An 18178-nucleotide genomic window follows, 5' to 3' on the forward strand; every position below is an offset into this window, starting at 1 on the left:
TTATTTGTACAGTCCCAACCATCTTTTTCCAACCAGTAGAATTCCTACCCAGACAGCAACTGCAGAAACTGCTAAATTTCTGACTTTATCTATTGAACATGTCTCCAGGAAAAGGCAACTGGCTGCAAGGTCCAAGAGGAGCGTTTGACACAGAGCTGGTGTGCACATGCTCCAAGACGAATTCCAGCCTCCATCCCCCATATGCAAACCCACTCGTGCAGAACATCCAAGCCAGACAACCTGCATAGATTTCCCTCATCAAAAGACAGGATTATCCAGAATATGATTCTACATACCAACTCCACAAGCCATCCTCTAACTTGCAGAGGAAGGAAGATTGTAAACAGGCCATTTGGGACATCTACTGGAGCTCCCTTCCCCATTGCTATTACTGATTTTGTGACACTCCTAAGCTGTGATAGACACCATTTGTCTTGCTGTTGCTGGGCCTTCTGTCAGTTTTGGTGCACAGTAAACAACAAACAATCCACTCCGGTGAGTTTCTATGAGGAGTTGTAATAGGACATTCTGGGACTGCTTTATCTCTGATGGCTTTTTTGCTTTGTGATGGCTTTGTGATGGCTTTTGTGAACACTGGGAGATCTTTCCTTCTCCATTCATAACATTGAGCTACTGCCCTTTCTCCAGCAAGTCCCAATTTCCCCTTCTGTCAGGAATAAACACGTTATTCAAACTCTCCACCAACATACTATCCTGCTCGGCCTCCTGAAGTGCCCCAAATGCCTTGAGAAGGTCCCAGCAGTACCATCCCTTCTCTAAGGTTGTTTTTAACAACACTTTCAGTCCAATAACATGGATCAAATTGGTAACAGAAATCCTTTCAAGTAAATTCCTCAGAGTCATAAAGCATATTATGGAGACAGATTAGAATACCCATGATCCTGCATCATGTTCACTCTCCAGTTAGAGCAACAGGCTCCCAGATTTCTCCACAGCATGAATTACCTGAAGCAAATGCGTCCCCTAAACAGTCAAACTTTGCCAACAGCTTCCAAGCCTACCAAGTGCTGCTCCTCCAGTTTTCCTGGTTCCTCAGTCCTCAGCCTCCCACAGCGATCTTTGCTCCTTTCTTTATGCAGAATATTTAGTTCCTCTCCCTGCTGGAACTGATACTCGAGTCTACCACAACTCCCCACATGTAGTCAGATGAGCTAAATCGATCAACTTACAGGAGAGCATTTTATAATGCTGTGGATTTGAAAAGCCAGATGCCCCAAGAAGGGGCAACATAAGACATTTAGGCTTGGCATTCCTTCTTCTAAGGGTCAAAACTTCCTCAGTATTGTAATGGTCCTCATAGTTCCTCGTGTATTGATCCAGTGACAAAGAGAACAGGAAGAAAGTGGTGCCCAGGAGGTAGCAGTCAAACAGGGCAAAAATGACATTTTCGTATATTTAAAATCTAAAAATATGTATTCTGAAATTCCAGTTTACAAGACCTGAATGAAAACATCTAGATATTGCTTTCAGAGACTATAGGTTTAAGAAGCACTGCCACATATGAACCAGCTTTCCAGACTATTTTTATACTGAATACAACAGTCTATATAGAATTTAGGATTCTACTCACGTGTTCTGCAATGTGAACTCCACCTCCAGCTCCTCACGTGTCTGAAGAGAGAGGAAAAAGAAAGAAAGGTATATTACTTATTTTTCTTTATAGCTTTCATCATACCAGTTACATATAATTTGTAAAATATATATTTAGAATAGCACATAAGAAAATTCCCAGAACATAAGAATAATTTGCAATAAAACCCCGTGGTGCCAACTGAAGATATTGAATTTTAAGATACTGAAAAAGCAGTTGTTAAAACTAGCTTTTTGAAATCTAAATGCCATATGAGCATGCAGACGTAGGAACTGCTATTCTGCTAAAACAACCATTTTTCAGATTTTAATTCACAACACAAAAAGAATCAGCTGCTGTAATATTATTACAGTTTAAAGCAGCTGAAAATTCAGAACTCATACCAAGAACGAATAAGTATGGAAGAAATATTCAGAATTAAGGCATCGGGTAATTAGTTCTAGCTAGTTCCATCCTAGATTTTTAGCACAGAGATTTGTTCTTAACAAAAACCAGCATGGGTAACGCATACAGGAATTTTAAGTCTTTCTTATAATAGCAGCAAAATACAGTTTAAGTAGATTTTTCCTGTAACAAAACACTGTAAAAGGATATATTGAGATGGAAAGAAAGAATTTGCTTTTGTTCTCACCAGTTCCATTGCTCACCTGTGGATTCAGCTGAAACTTCACTCGAACAGTACGTCCAACAGTGAGTTTATCTATGTCAAAGAGAACTGTGCAGAGTTCGTCATCCCTGGTGATCGTGTCTTCATCACAGACCTTTAGCTCCAGCACATTCTGCAAAAAGGGGTTAAGAATATCATAGAGTTATTTCTATATCTGTGAGCTCCATAAGGCAGGAAAATCTCAAGACTAGGTTTTCCTCCCTCCCCCCTCCAGTTTTAGGGGAAGAAGGAAAAAGGAGAAAGAGAAACAGAAAAGGGAAAGAGATTTGGGAGTATTAGACTTCACATTACTGATAACCACACACACACACAAAGAAGCACAGTTGTCTGCCTGGGGAAATGAAACAAGACAGGCAGGTCATGCAGAACATTAATGAATTTGTGATAAATAACTGTATTAAATGTTTCTACATTTATTTTATGGCCTTTGGCTCCAAGTGTATAAAACAGGCACAGGTACATAAAGAATGTTTAAAGGATTTGCTTTCCACCATACCTAGAACTAACTGATCTTACTGTTATTTTTATGTGATCTTTATCTTGGGTTTCACTTGTATATGTCCAGATCAGGAATAGGGTAGTAAGGCCATAGTCTGCAGGGCATTTAATTGCTTCTCACTGCTTCAGTATAGTAGCTGTTTAAGTAACAAACAGCTGGAACAGAACACCACCAAGGAGGACGTAAGCAACAGAGTTTTTTCTAAGGAATCTTTAGCACCTCCAGTGTTTGGAAACTAGCTATATACTTATTGGTTTATTGTAGTTTTGCATAATCTACTGACTATCTGCAGACAGCAAATAGTGAAAACCATTTATTTTCACTACCTTGACTCGGCGGTCGATCTTATAGCAGAAAGCTTCATTCCAGACAGGGTTTTTGCTGTTCCTGATGGTTCTGGTCCGAACCTTCTCGGTTGAGGCAGTAGGCAGCCAGAGAGTCACGTAACAATCTGAAAGACTGACTGTATAACGAGAAGATGAGCAGAGTGACAACGTATCCAGAGAAAGAACTACTGCACTGTGCACATTTAAACCTAATAAGACAAAGACAACACCGTAGGGGATTTCTTCCTAAAATATACAGGGTGAGGAGTAAATAATACAATGAAGCACTCACGGGAAAACAGAAACATCCTCACACATTTGCCATGCTTATTCCCAATATAAAGTTTTATTTGAAATAGCACTGTACTCCACATGCAGTGCAAGTACACCTATCCATGTTGCATTTAGTTTTATATTCATCACTATACAAATGTCTGGGGCAGGGTAATATTGCCAAAATGTGAGAATATCTACCGGTATATGCCCTCTGCCACGCGCATTCACATCAGCTCTAGGATGGCTCCTCTGTCACCCAGGCAACACACCTCACAGGCTTCGATCTGGGCTGCGGAGAGACTTGTTTTCTAGCATTTCCTCCCCAGATTCGGCACCTTAACTAGTTGAACGCTTTTATCAAAGTACTGGCTTAAATGAAGAATGACAGATTTTTTTTTGCCAAAAAGTAAAGCGTTCCCCCATCAAAGCTGAAAAGTTTGATTTCCTTATCACAAATCAGAATGTACCAAATCCATATTCATTCATATATTTGATTAAGTTTTTAGAAGTTCTGTCTTTCTCAGCAAGTCTTTTGGAAAACAAAATCAATCTCAGCACCAGGGTTAAGTTACAATTCATCATATTCCTTCCTACCACTCTATCTGCAGACTAGAAAAGTCTTGCTGTCACTCAAGTCTGGGGAAGGAAGCCATAAGTGCCACCAAAGACATCGGCTCCTTCCATATTCTGGCCCCCCATGTTTGGAGGGAGAACCGCCAGGGAGCGAGACTTGCAGAAGCTTGACAGAGGCACCGATGGCCTTTCTCTCATACCTGTAATGTAATACATACCCTCCCTATTTCACATTAGCAATGCTCAACCAGTCATCACAGCAACCTTGTGAGTCAGAAGAGGTCAAATAATTCAACCCATAGTCAATCCCTGCATCATGCTCAAAACCTGTAACAGTGTTATTACTTCATATTAAGTACAGTTTTCTTCATGTATTTCCTCTTTATCTTTCAGTAACCACTACGGATTTAGATTTTTCTACCAACCCTATTTCTCCCAAGTTGTGCTTTTATCATGTAGTAAACCACGCTATCACTATCAGCAAAACCTTGATAATGACTGTGGGAAGGAAAGTGTTTCCAGAAAGTTCCCTTAGCCAAACCTGATCAGAAGAGCAGGACCAATCAGACATTCGGCAGAGGCACAAGTGCAGGCAGATGAAAATGCAAATGGTTCCTGGTGATTAATGCTAGAGCTTCCATTTTCAAAGAGCTTGAGGCACACTGATGAATTACTTCACAGTGACAATGTAAGGATTAAGCAAATAAGTACATTGAGAACACTTGAATGATTTGCCCAAGATCCCATAACACAGCCAGTGTCAGGGTCCAACACACAGTCTAGATTTCCAGGCCTATATCCAAATCTATTAAAAATTATCTTGCTCTGGAACAACAGTAGGGAGAAAGACTTTTAAAGCATATTTATTTTCCACTGGTAAATAGGAGTGTGAGAATCAAAGACCAAGAAGAAAGATTCACTTCAATAAATTAGGCACAAACACTTCACTAACAAGAAAATACGAAAAAATACCTTTGAAATAGGAAACACCAAGGTTTAATCAGAAAAACAGGAAAGCTAAAGTGGAGGAAATAAATACTAACTCAGAATTGTAACAAGAAGCTTACTGTTACCATCACAAACAGGTAGAAAAGGGATACTTACTCATGTTGAAAATACCAAGGTTTTGAGGAAAACTAACTGAAATGTTTGGATACTCAATGCCTTTTTAGCGCCTCAGAAAAGGTGAAGCCTGCCTGACATATCCTTGTCACTACAAACAAAAATTTTTTTTTTTTTCCCACAATAGTTTGAGTTTCCTCAGAAAACAAATTTTCTGCTCAGAAAATACTCTTGCTGAAAAGTTTTCAAATCTCTCTGCCAGGTACACTTTAAACAAAGCCTTGGGAAGCCCAAGTTCTGAATTCAGGTCATCTCAAGGGGGTAGTGGTATTCATCTCTTCTTGAGACTAGAACACAAGGAAGTAAGGCAATATGATGTGGCAGACATGCCAACAGGCTTCATGAAGAAAGACTGTACAAATCACTGTGGTAAGGAGCAACTGTGAGCAATTTGTTCCTGAGAAGGACAGCCACAATGAACTGAAGCATAAGTAGGCAACCTGCTGGAGTACACAAATGCACGTGCAATTATGCATGCAGTTCTGCAGATGCAATTGCAGTGACTGCCTGCCTGGTCAGATCACACATTTGGTTGATGCAAATCACCACTCAGGCATTTGAACATCTGGGTTTTGTTAAACAAAAAGTCAGTGCATAGAACTATAAGCCCACAAAGCATGTGTTTCTGCACGTGAAAATAGGTCCTTAATCTCTAAGAAACCCAGAACTTTACATCTTATAAGGTGTTCTCACTTTGTCTAATGAACCAAATCCCTTTTTCAAAATGACACAGTAAATATCACAAAGTAGTCTGATCATCTGTAATTTCTAGAGTAAAAAATATTAAGACATAAACAGTAAACAAAGCATTCAGTAAATCATAGCAGATTTTTTAAAGCTGAAAAATAAAAGGAAAAAGATAAATAAGCACAGTAGCATTTCATTGTGGAAGATGCAGGAGTAACCCAGAATACCACAAGTGAGTGCAGCAGAGATTTGTTCCCTGATAGTAATCATTCATCCAAAAATACTGTTGTTAAGCACACTTTCCACATGTTCCTACCACGTTCATCCTGCCAGAAACCACCAAATCCAACCTCAGATAAGATAGAGTTTTCCCTCTACTCTTGACCCATTATATTAGTTGAAATCTCAAAATATATAGTAGATTAACTAAAATTTACAGAAGGTTTCCTTAGAAACTATGATGTGCTGCATGAAATTCTGAATGTGCCAAAAGAAATTTAATTTTTAGGGATGTTCAGCAAGATTTTGGTGAACATATTGTGGACTTTTCCTCTTTGTTTTACATCTTTCCAATTTATTCTTGTGGTCTTTCAATTTGAATTTTCCTATTCTCTTTGTCTTTATTTTGCCTTTTTCTTTCATGCCTTTCCAACCTCTTTACACAGATGTTTCACCATTCAAATTTCCCCATGAAAGTGACTCAGTGGCATAACTGCATTTTGAAAGGCACCTGAACAAGCCCCAGTGCACCCAGGAGAGTGGGCTACTGAGGACCCACATCTGTGGAACAGAAGCTGTGAGGAAACTCCTCAATGAATTAGAAATTTTAAAATTCAGAACTAAACCAGTCCCTCCCCTGGGTGAGTCAGTGTCACATCTAGACAGTGAACAAACTGTTCTTTCCACCTATTGCAAGTCTCATTCTTCCACTGAGGATTTTCATTTTATGTTTGCTGCCATACTGGTTCAACAAGCTGATGCCCACTAGCCTGCAGAGGCAGAGAAGGTGAATCATTAAAGGGCTTCCACAGCTGGGTATCACCAGACTCTGTAGACTCCCCTACCGCAGAGATTTCTTCTATCTTGGCCTCTTCTCACTATTAGCTCTTGTTCTGTGATCTGGCTATGACATTTTTCTCTTGTAGTCTCTATTCTAGATATCCTTTTCTTGCTTCCCCTCAGTATCCCTCACCTAAACTCCTTTAAAACTCTCACAGCAGTGCTCTGTTTAATTTTTTCTGACTTTTCAATAGCTCCGTTCTCTAGGTTAAATAAATTCCCAGACACACTGGATTTTATCATCTCTTCTTGCGTATTTATAAATTCTGCAGAAGTAATAGAATGTTTTTGCTTGTACTTCTGTTATTTTCATAGGCTTTCTTACTACTGCTGATTTTACATTTGCATCACCAGTCCTCTCCTTTCTTCTGTCCAGAAATGCTGTAGGGAATACTCAGGTTTCTCCTCAACCGTACGAGAATTTTCATCATTTAAAGAGAAGCCCTCTGATCAGCAGCTATGTCTGATGTCACAAGGGTAGGAAATATGTCTCATACAGTGAGGTATGAAAGCAAGAGATCAAATGCATCCCCTTGCTTGAGTTAGCCTCTTTACACTTAAGAGCAGAAAGCAACACTTCAGTATCACAAGAAAAATAATTCTTGCAAACTTGCAGCAAGATATCTTTTTATTCCTACACCATTCAAGAACGATGACACTGACCAGATATTTTCTTTACTTTAAAGAACTGTAAGAAACATCCAACAATAGTAGAAATACTCACGCAAGTCCGCCTTCCGGGCATTCCTCACTCTTAGAATTTTTACAGTGAGCAAGTTGAAAGGAGATACTGGTCTCTGCATGACAATTCAAAAAAAAAGAAAAAAGAAAAAAACACAACATTGAGATTAATATTATAGTCTATAGTCACAGACTACTGTAACCATGAAGTTCTAAGGACGTAGATAAAATGAGGTTTTTAAGGTTGAACCAATATAATTTATCAAACCAACTGGAGCAGCTGGAAAAACTATACAAATTTTTGGCACAGAACCCTTTTCAGGTCTGAAATAGAAGCAACAGGTTTCAAAACCACATATGAGTTGAGAATAGATGCTGAGAGCTTGATTTTATAAAGATCACTTCTTTCTAACATTGCTCCATTATCATCACAATAAACACCCCTACAGCACACGCATGGGCATCCTCGCCTCTTACACACCACTGCCTGCAATAGAACAGACTGTCTCTGGGACACCAAACACTGTCACAGTAGCTGTGCCAGTAGAGCTAAGTGACCACCATGCACCAGCAAAAGCTCCTGCGCCAGCACAAGCTCCCGCGCACAGCCTAAAAGGCCAGAAACGCAGCTGACGGTGACAAGATACTTCTCACGAAGACTCGGATCCATCTCTGATCTTCAGCCCTGATCCCCAGCAGAAAGCTATAAAACTCTTTCCAGAGATGATCTTGGGAACTAACTCACAACTCCACTAGATATCAGACACCTTGGGCTGAGAGATATGAATTCTATAATAGCTCATAACTTCCATGGTTCATACTAATATGTCTTCATATTCCTCAGGCTATAAAATTAACTCTTTCCCCATTTCACCTTGGAGATAACCACTTAACATCTTTCTCTCCTCTCCCACACTAACATCTCTTCCATTTCATAGGTACCATCTTTCCTTTTAAAACCAATGTATGTACAGATATAATTTCTCTTAAACACCTCTTAAAACTGGTATTTAGCTTTAAGTCTACTGGTTCTGTTTTAGAACAGAAACAGGTGTTTTGCACCCCAAAACTTGTCTAAACTTTCTGTCTATATCAGTTTGTAAGAACAAATATTGACTCCACCCATAAACCCTCTTGCTCCTGCATTCATAGACGTACTATACCCTTGTAAAGTTAATACAGTGTCCTAACACAAACACATCAATTTTATTACTTTGCATCTGAAGTGCCTATATTAATCATAAGCAGCAAAAGGAAAAACGATGTACTGATGTTACCTAATAAAATGTACCTTGCTACTATTTCCTTCATACATGCTATACGTTTTGGCGGACCATTTGTCTTTCCAGCTGTAGCACAAGGCTTATCCTGAAGTGTTTCACAATGCTTCAACAGTGTTAAGCAACTGGGACCATGACGTGACATTGGACTAACACAACGTAATGAAGCAGGTCCTTGTCCTCACCAATGAAAACCTCAGCACCTCTGAAAATGGAGCAGAAATGAAGAACAGCCTCCGAGAAGCAGCCTGGGTAATCCCCAGCATATCCTCTTACATCTCCCTTTGGGTCGGCAGGGAGCCTGAAGAGGCAGAGTTGAAGGTCAGAGAGACAGCAACAGGGGGGTTGGAGCAGTCACTGATATGGGCACATTTGTTCTACATTATCTTAACCTGTCCAGACTCTAGCACAGGGCACAGTTTTACGGTGCACAGTTTGCAAGCACTTCAATAGTCAGCTGTGGGACATTTCAGCTATCTCAAAGAGTGTATCACACCTCTACCTACTCCATTATCCCAAACATGGCCACAAAGGAGAACTTGGACAGACATACCTTGAAAAAAACCCTAGTTCTTTGGGGGGGGGGGGGGAAGATTACAGTCTCCAATTAAAAGCAACCAAAAGACATCAAGCCCAGACTATATAGTTGAACTGCCAAAACTGCTTTTCTATATGCATTAAATAGAACCGAGTAAAACACAGAAGCACTCCTAGGCACAGGGATCAACAGCCAAGGCTTGTCTATCCTTTCCAAATCTACTGACATTTCTGCTACATTTATGCTTGGTCCCTGCTTCCCCACCCAAGAAATCCTAGATGTTTTTGTCCTCAGCAGTGCTATTTCGGCAGAAGAGGTGGAGCATATCTTTACCCAGGAAGGATGGGGCTTGCATCCCTTGAGTACAGAAGAATGGACTTGAGCAGAAGTTCTCCATCCCAGGGAAACACTGTAACTACCAGGCTAGACACCATTTTAAAGGAATAACCTTTGCTCAATTCTTTGAAAACAAGCATCTAGTCATCTACTTTGTGCATCTCAAGTGGGTAGTGGTATCTCCTTGCAGCCTTAAGTGGCTCACAGAGATAGGATCTAAGGGTGTTTCTGTGCTTAGCTGTCCCCGTTAGCTGGATGTACCTATTTATGCAGTTCCCTGCTCAGCTGTTACAATTCCCATTCTGGTGTACCTAACTCTCCAGACATATCAAATGAATCCTCAGTGCTTCACTCTGGGTTGTAGAGTCCGTTCCCATACTAGTGACTTGGAAGTCAGACCTTATAGCTCCTAACTTGTAGGTGCCTGAACGCTTTGTCAAGTTTAGCTGTCAGCGACTTACCCAAGTCACACAGAAAAACTTTTGAGGGGCATATCTTAAACTGGATAATCTGCTGGTAGTAGGCAATGACTCCCACATCATTCCCTTTAATGTGATGATGGCCATATCACAGGCTGGGTAAGTTCTGAGGCCAGAAGCCTCCAAGGTCAGTTATTACACACACTTCGACTTTCAGCTTCTGTATTTATTTTGTCTGAGACATGATTGTTACCTCATAAACCGGAAACACAAGCCAGGCATTTTAATAATCACTGTTGAAACTATTTAAGTATATGAGATTGCAAACGCAGGACTTGGTCACACTATCCTACGTCAGATAAAAATTCAATTAAGTCCTGTGGCACACTGGTGCAATCCTTACATATCCAGTCCCAGGGAAGTCAATGGGAGTGTTCCCATACACAAGTGCTCATCCATATGAATAAGAGTTACGTAACTGTGCTCTAAAACTGCTCTGTTTCAGTAAAATTCCAAGTTTATACTTCTACAAAAATCTTTTATAGAATTTTTTTCTTGAGGAGTGAAACACATATAACATTCCCAAGTTACATCAAGAGAAAAAGCAATTATCAAAGTAAAACAGCATGTCAGATCTATTTGGAGCAGAGCACTCTTCCCTTAGCTTTCTCTTCAAAAAGGAATAGAAATCTCATCACTACTTTAAAAACTATTGAAGACCAACAAAGAAAACACTCAGCTCTGTCAGAAAGAGTGGCACGACTTTAAAACCCAGATCATTGCTTTGCTTCTGACCTGAGTTGGGTATGTGGCACCTTTTAACTTCAAAGAGTTTTGGAGCCTCAAGGGCAGGCAGCATTTCATTATGCTACTATGTCTACCACCTCAGGCAAGGTCAAATGCATAAGAAACACTTTTCCTTGTACTACATGTTTTGTATTTATTTCATCCATTTTAAAATATCCCATAGCTGGGTCTTATTAAGTCAGTAGAAGTCACTGGGGTTGTTCCAGAATAAAAACAAATGGGGCAGGGGTTACTCAAGGCCTGTTTCTTTCCAAGAGCTATGTAAAACTTGTGTGGCTTCAGACTGTCATTTTCATCTGATTTTTCTTCTCTTCCTGTTTGCAGCTCCACAGCTGGACTTGCATGTTAGAATAAATCCAGATCTTAGGAAAGAAACCAAGTCAAGCATTTTCACAGTTCAACAGCTTTTTCTCAAGACCACATTAGCCTATATCATTTTAATATGATATAGTAATTTGAGTAATCTAAAAAGTATTACTTTTTAGCCTGTCAGCTTAAGGGCACCACCAATATTTTCTCACCAAATATTTTACATATTCCCTTTAATGTAAATGGCCACTCAAGTTTCAGTCACATACATCCCATGGGTTGCCCTGAAACTGACTCTGACAAGGAAAGCTGGCTTCCTTAACTGAGCCATTGAGTGGGGGAAAAAAAAAAAAAAAAAACCAAACAAAAAACACTCAGATATACTATGCTTATATATTTATCATCATAAATACCAACTTTCATAGGGAAAAAAAGAAAAAAAAAGCTCAGGTCCTTCCTGATTTTTGCCACTGCGAGCCTCAAAGAGTCAGGGCAGAAAGAAGGGGCTCTGGGTCCTCCTCTGAATTGTAGGTGCTATAATCAGGTCAGTTCTGCCACCCTAAATACCCTAAAGACAAGAGGCACAATCTAAAGCCACTGAACTGTACAAGTCTCACACCTAGATACCTACTAACAATGTAAAAAGCACTAAGGATTAAAAAAACAGCTTGATCCTCTAAACACAAGCTAAGTTTACAGGACTGAAAGTAACAATTTTTATGATCCTAGCATACTTCCTTAGGGCTGCGAGACTATACACAGAAGCCTAAACATCATTTCAAAAGCTACTTTTTGAAGAAACTCTGCAAGGTCTTTGCTTTGCCACAGCATTTCATTTTTAACAGAGAAGGTAAGTGGCTCTTGGGCACAATCAGGCATCAGATACTATCAATAACACCAAATCTTCACGAGGCAGACCAAATTTACCACCATTTGGGAGAATCTCTGTATCACTGCAATCCCCACATGGAACCAAAGCCCAAAACAAACCAGGCTGGGAAACCCCCACGTCACCGAAGCAGGGGCAAGAGCCCATCTTTCTGACTACAGATCCCCAGAGAGTTGCAACTGATATGGGCAGCCCCAACCCCATGGCAAGTGTCTGAAGACAGCCCCGTCCTGTTGCCACTACTGTTGTTCCCATTCACTGGCTCATAGCAGCTTATCTGATATATTTTCCTTTATGCTCATACCTGTTAACATGAACATCTGCTAATTGCCCAGAGAGTTTTCATTTGCCTGTGCAAAGAATTCATCCTCAGTTCAGCCTTTACAAAACACCTTGTTGCTCTTTTTTCACGTTCAGAGCAGTTTGGGCACTGCTCCCACTCTTACCAGGCTGATCAGATTGGGCTGGTCAGGAGGCGGAACATAATACATTTATTCCACAGTTTTACCTGTTCTGATGCCGTGTTTTTAAACACCGTGTTACACAGAGAATTGCAAGCTCTACAACAGGTCATTACAGTGCAAAGAAAGACTACAAGGAATACTAGAGAACTAAGAACAACTGAAAGACCCGTTTAAACGGAGTCTTCTTATGAAGGAATAACATATAAGACAAGTGGGTGTTTCATCCAAAGAAATCAAAACACAAAAAAAGGGAGGAATTAAAAAAATAATATAGGTGAAGTAAAAACCAGCCCAGATACAGTGCAACACCTACTCACAGCATCACAAGCATCAGACACCAACAGAGGCCAGACTATTTAGAGTTTGCTAAAAGCCAAGGCAATACTTCATCTACAGAGTTGAAGTGGCAGCTCAGCTTTTTAGTGTTCAGTACATATTGCAGTACAGTTTTCCCCCGAGCCACTGAATTCCTAACATTTTTTCTGGTGTTCTACATTCAGCACTGGACAGCATTTAATGAAGGGCCAGCTAATTACTACCTACCGTTCTCACCGCTGGTGCTGAGGTGCTCGTAAAATTCTAGGAAAAACAACACAAGGCAAAGTTAAGAAAACTAAGCTACAAGTTAAACTCTTATTTTAGGCTGACATTTAAAAACATCTCACATTCAAAGCCATACTTAGAGCTATGCTCATTAACAACACTCATTACGTGCTTTACTGACCACCAAACCCATCACAACTCTGTGCCAGCTTCTTATTTCCTTGACATGAAGGGTTTTTTAAGAAAGCACAATAAGGAACATTGTTAGCCCTAAAACATAGCTTGAAAACGCAGACATGCCATGAGGTTCTGTAAAAGGCTAGACTAGGAAAACCATCCTCGTGACCATGAGATCTGAGGAACAGCAAACTCGCTTTCCGTGTATCGCTCGTACTCCTCAAACACCTTGTTCTCCTCTGTGATCAACGTAACTGGAATATCAGACAATTTTACCCACTTTATGCTTGCTATTGGCTTCTTTTGCTTACCTCATTTGAACTTAAATTTGATCCCATTGCAGCCCCAGTTGCATATAAGTCCAATGTTAAAAGATACCGAGTTGTACAGCTGGTAGGAACTCCTCATGCAGATTAGGGGTGGAGGAATAGGGATTTTATGACAAGGCTCTCCCGCCCCACCCCTTTATTATTTCCAGTCATTAGGCAGTCCCCTCCCTGCTTCCTGCAGCCTATTAGAGCACCTCAACTGAGTCAGCAGAACGAAGACCCATTTCTTTTCTACCTACTGTGATGTTTGAGGGGGGGGACACTGAAGCCCCTTTCTGCCCAGGGACTGCTTTCTTGAAAATACTACTGCTAATAAAAAGTTTTGCGTTTATGCAACAACTTTAACCCCCAAGCAAAGCACTTGTGACTAATTAAATCACAGTCTCAGAGTATCTCTACACTGCCACCATCATACTACAGGGTAGTGGAGAGAGATCTCAAGAGCTGCTTTCCAAACCATGAACTCAAATACCTGTAGCAGTCTTCCCGTAGCAGCACGCAGTCCAGCAAGGTCAGTGACCCCATTGCAGTGCCACAACGAAGCGATTGCAGGACTCATGCTCCCCTGAAGCTGCTTTGCCCATCTCTGTGCTTCACTTATTGACCTCACCACATGCTCAGTATTCTTTGCCTGGATATTTAGCGTATATCCAGGAAAAAAGTGAATCCGTGTCCTTGCGGTTTGATGTTAAATGCAACGAGAGGGACGGGAGGAGCTATAAGCAGTGGGTGAAACTTGGGGGTGGAAGGGTGAGGCAGGAGAGAGGGTTGTGCTCTCCCACGTGGGCCCAGGGAGTGCAGCAGTTCACCCATCCTCAGAGCTTACGTCAAAGGGATCTTGTGTGTGCCCGGTCTCACAGCAGGCCCAGCAGGCACCCTGCGGGAAACGCTGCGGCACAAAATGCTCCCCGATTCCTCTTCACTCTGGTGTGCAGTGACTCACTGTCTCTAAGAGCAGTGTATTATAGTAGCCCTCAATTAGCATATATATGTGCAGGCTGGTAGATTTTGGAGCGTGCAAGACCAGACTCCGGCTCTGCCACACTCTTTCCAGCCTCTCTGCTTGATGGCAGGAGGTGGCTAGTGCTCACTCTTGCATCACGAGATCCAAGTGATTATTTTAAAATCAATTTCATTCATATTGATGAGCAACTCACTTCATGCAGGTAAAGAAAGTAACTTTGCAAACTGCAGTGAATGCCACCTAAATGCCCTCCCCTGTGCCATGGAGGCCAGTATCAAAGCAATTCTGCACAGAGGAAGAGAGATGTTGTCCAAGGAACGTTGCGAGAGTAAAATCCTCTTTTTACACACAATTCACTTCCTTCTGTGTTGATGTCTGTGTGATGCACATGTGAGGACTGTTCAGAAGGTCTTATCCAAAATACGCAGTGATACTATGTGGTGGTTTCCATCTAAAGCATTTAATAGCCTGCTGCTCGCTCCATAGTCACGCTTTGCACAGCCTTCTCAATAGATATGGAATCAAAGGAAAATTGCTCATAAATATGAACTTGCAGCATCTGAAATGCTCCTTGAAAGAGTGACCAAAACATATTTCCAATGGACATGAGCATCTCTACCCCAAAGACAAAGTATCTCCCTTAACTTCTGTCTTTATTACTTTATATCTGTGTTAAATACCTATGAACAAATTTAGGTGGAGCAGTCATAGCTGAGAATCACTTACTTGTGCTCTCTCAAAACTAGTCTTTCCAGCTTTTGAAAGAATTCTTCCCTGGAAAAATTCCAGTATTTAAAGTGGGAATCCCTTTCATTAAAAATGCCTGTAAAAGATCCTCTATCAAAGGAAAGAGAGTAGGTTATCCAGCTCAACTTGCCTGAGTTGTTCCAGCAGATATATATACCTATATACATTTATACCATCCCAGCTGTTTCACAGTCAATACAAGACTCCCTGACATTACATTCCTTACCCACATGGCTTTTAAGACCCAGAAATAAGGTACCACTTCACAGTTTCAAACATTATTCCAGAGTCAATGCATCTTGCCCGCTAAATGGTTTCCTAACGTTCAGATTATGTTTTCCCTTTCTCAAAATATTGTCATCATTGCCATACGTAAAACATGTTCCTAAATAATTCTTCCTCTCCTGCTCATGACCACCACCAAGTTTTATAGCTGACATTGTCTTCCCTTAACCACTGCTTGTCCAAGCCACACAAGAAGGCTTTGGAATATAGTATCTTTAAAAGCTTTGTGCAGGTCAAGAATTGCTATGTCAACAGTTTTTCATTCATGCAGTAAGTTCGTAATAGAACTAAGCGCTGAATGCTCATAACACCCGTAACAGTAAGTCCTTGTCATCACTGAGAAAATTTTAACTGTTGATGGCTTATTCACTGGTGCCTGTAAGGACTACACAATCTGCTTCAAAAATCAATTGTGATTTTGTAGTTTGTCCCACTGGTGTTTTAGAGGTAGAAATGTGTCCTTAGGATTATGATTTCAAAAAGACTACAACTTCAAAGGTTAAGTGTCATGTTGGGTTTTTTGCATTTTTCCTTAGTTCTTCCACAATTCAAGGAGAATTTCAAAGACAACCACCAAGCATGCAGTAAGTAAATTCATGGGTGAAGTTACCTGAAGTCTAAAGAGCCATATATTGGCTCTTTTTAGCAATCATATTTCCAGAGTAAATAATTTACAACCGGTAGTGATCTTCATATACATGCTACTTACAGTCTTATTTTGCTTTTCAAGGACTAGAGAGACTGTGTTACTGATGAGGGAACACACAGCAGTCTCTTTAAAGCTCTGAGCAATAACAAGGAAAGTAAAAAGGAAGATATAATTTTCCTCTGCTTTCCATCTACTTTGTAGTGCGCATTTACATGCACATGATTTTGTATCTGTGTCTTAATTAAGGCAAAGTGGAGCAAATATAAATGTCTTGCTGATCTGAGGCATTCAAAATTCATCTAAACTACCCTGTTGCAAGCACTGGTTTCCCCAACATGATATTCAGATAATTGTATATTTAAGTGCAATAGTTTGCAGGTAACTATAACAGCTACATCCAATACCCCACAATTACCTTATCTACTACTTTGTCACCTCTGATAATCCAGGACTACAGAAATGTATGACTAATGGGCGATTTCATATTATTGCAAGAGAAAAGTATCTTTGTACCATCTTTGGGATGACAATGGGAGTTGGTCATCATTTAAACACCTTGAACATAACAAGGGTAAACATCCAAAAACATGCTAAAGGTGTTAAAAATGATAGCCAGATGTCACATCAGAAAAGAAATATTCAGACTTAATAAATAAACAAATATAGTGTCAGATCTATAGTTGGGGATTTTCCCTGTCTCTAGCCTTTCAGTTTGTTTTCCTTTTTCTTTTCTTTTTTTTTTTTTTAAAAAAAAAAAGATTCCATAAGCTACAAAACCTACACAGACCTCATCCTACTGATCAAACAAGAGAGCAAGCAGTCCAGGTCGAATTCCAGTTACACAATGGATTTAAGCTCAATAATCTCTGCACACAAGAAGATTTACCATGGATTAAAAGCGTCACTTCCTTCCCCATGGTATCAGATTTCTGTCTCTGAAAAATTCGGCTTTGGTTAGATACTTTTTGGCCTGCCACAAGAAAAAAAAAAAATATATATATAACTTTTGTATTGATATGTTGGCATTTTATTTTCATGTTTATACATACAACACCTTCAATATACCTGTCCTTCAATACTCTAAAATATCCTTGATGTTTTGTGTCACATAAGGTTAAAAAAAAAAAAAAAAAAAATCACATAAGATGCAAAAAAGGACTTCCTGAGAAAGCATTACTGGTGAAGGTGATGGGGGCACAGCTTAGAGAAAAAAAAAGCGGAAAAATTTTTATCATCCATTTGTAAGCAGGAGAGACCTTCAATCTGAATCTGAATTTAAATTGCTGAGAATGAAAGGTGCAAAATCTGTCACTGGAGAGAGAGATCACACTAGCTGATCAGGGAGGGGGGTATTATATTTTTACTTAAGGCACTATTCTGATTATGACATATATGAAGGAGGACTTCTGCCTTCAAAAGCCTATTGAGAAACTTGATGAAAATGATTCCACACTCCTTTGATATGTTTTGGAGAGATAAAATCTCGCTCCTCCTACTCACTCACCTGAAGCAACTGGGCAGTTTTGCCATCCAAAAGTCATCAGTAAAGTATTGGCCCAGCTGTTCCCCATATATGCAATCCTGCCTTCCGTTTTGTTGCAACAGAGTTTCAAATCTAATCCTTGTCTCAAAAGCAGTAGTTCACAACCTGTATCTCTGCCTTTCCCTGTGCTCTGTAGGTCTGAGCACCCAGCAGCATCTCTCTTTACCTTTGCAGGAACAGTCTGAGGTTGCCTGACCTTTCCAGGTTCATTCAACACTTCAGACACTGTTCAAGCAGCTTTTTCTCTTCCCTGACCCCACCAGACCACAGGCGTGAGGAATACTAGCACGAACTCGTGTCAGCTAATTAACCAGTAATTCCTTTCACGTAAATGTGGCAAGACACATAGCCCAGGACCTTTACAGGGAAATCTAGAGCCAATTTGAATCTGAACCAA

At 40.3% G+C, this 18178-nt stretch overlaps 2 protein-coding genes across 2 annotated transcripts in view; one reads left to right on the forward strand and one right to left on the reverse strand.

Annotated features, from left to right (window-relative positions):
- LOC142410370 (cytosolic phospholipase A2 epsilon-like) overlaps positions 1-13602 on the reverse strand; it is a 33405-nt gene extending 19803 nt beyond the window's left edge. Inside the window, exons 1-6 of the mRNA XM_075502792.1 lie at positions 13576-13602; positions 13088-13123; positions 7546-7618; positions 3105-3241; positions 2260-2391; positions 1592-1632 (exon numbers count right to left, since the gene is read on the reverse strand). Coding sequence (XP_075358907.1) covers positions 1592-1632; positions 2260-2391; positions 3105-3241; positions 7546-7618; positions 13088-13123; positions 13576-13602 — 446 coding nt within the window. The remainder of the gene's footprint in view (positions 1-1591; positions 1633-2259; positions 2392-3104; positions 3242-7545; positions 7619-13087; positions 13124-13575) is intronic.
- CAPN3 (calpain 3) overlaps positions 1-18178 on the forward strand; it is a 233842-nt gene that overhangs the window by 26036 nt on the left and 189628 nt on the right. The window lies entirely within an intron of this gene.

The sequence above is a fragment of the Mycteria americana genome, chromosome 5 (genome assembly GCF_035582795.1).
Source record: "Mycteria americana isolate JAX WOST 10 ecotype Jacksonville Zoo and Gardens chromosome 5, USCA_MyAme_1.0, whole genome shotgun sequence".
NCBI classification, from domain to species: domain Eukaryota; kingdom Metazoa; phylum Chordata; class Aves; order Ciconiiformes; family Ciconiidae; genus Mycteria; species Mycteria americana.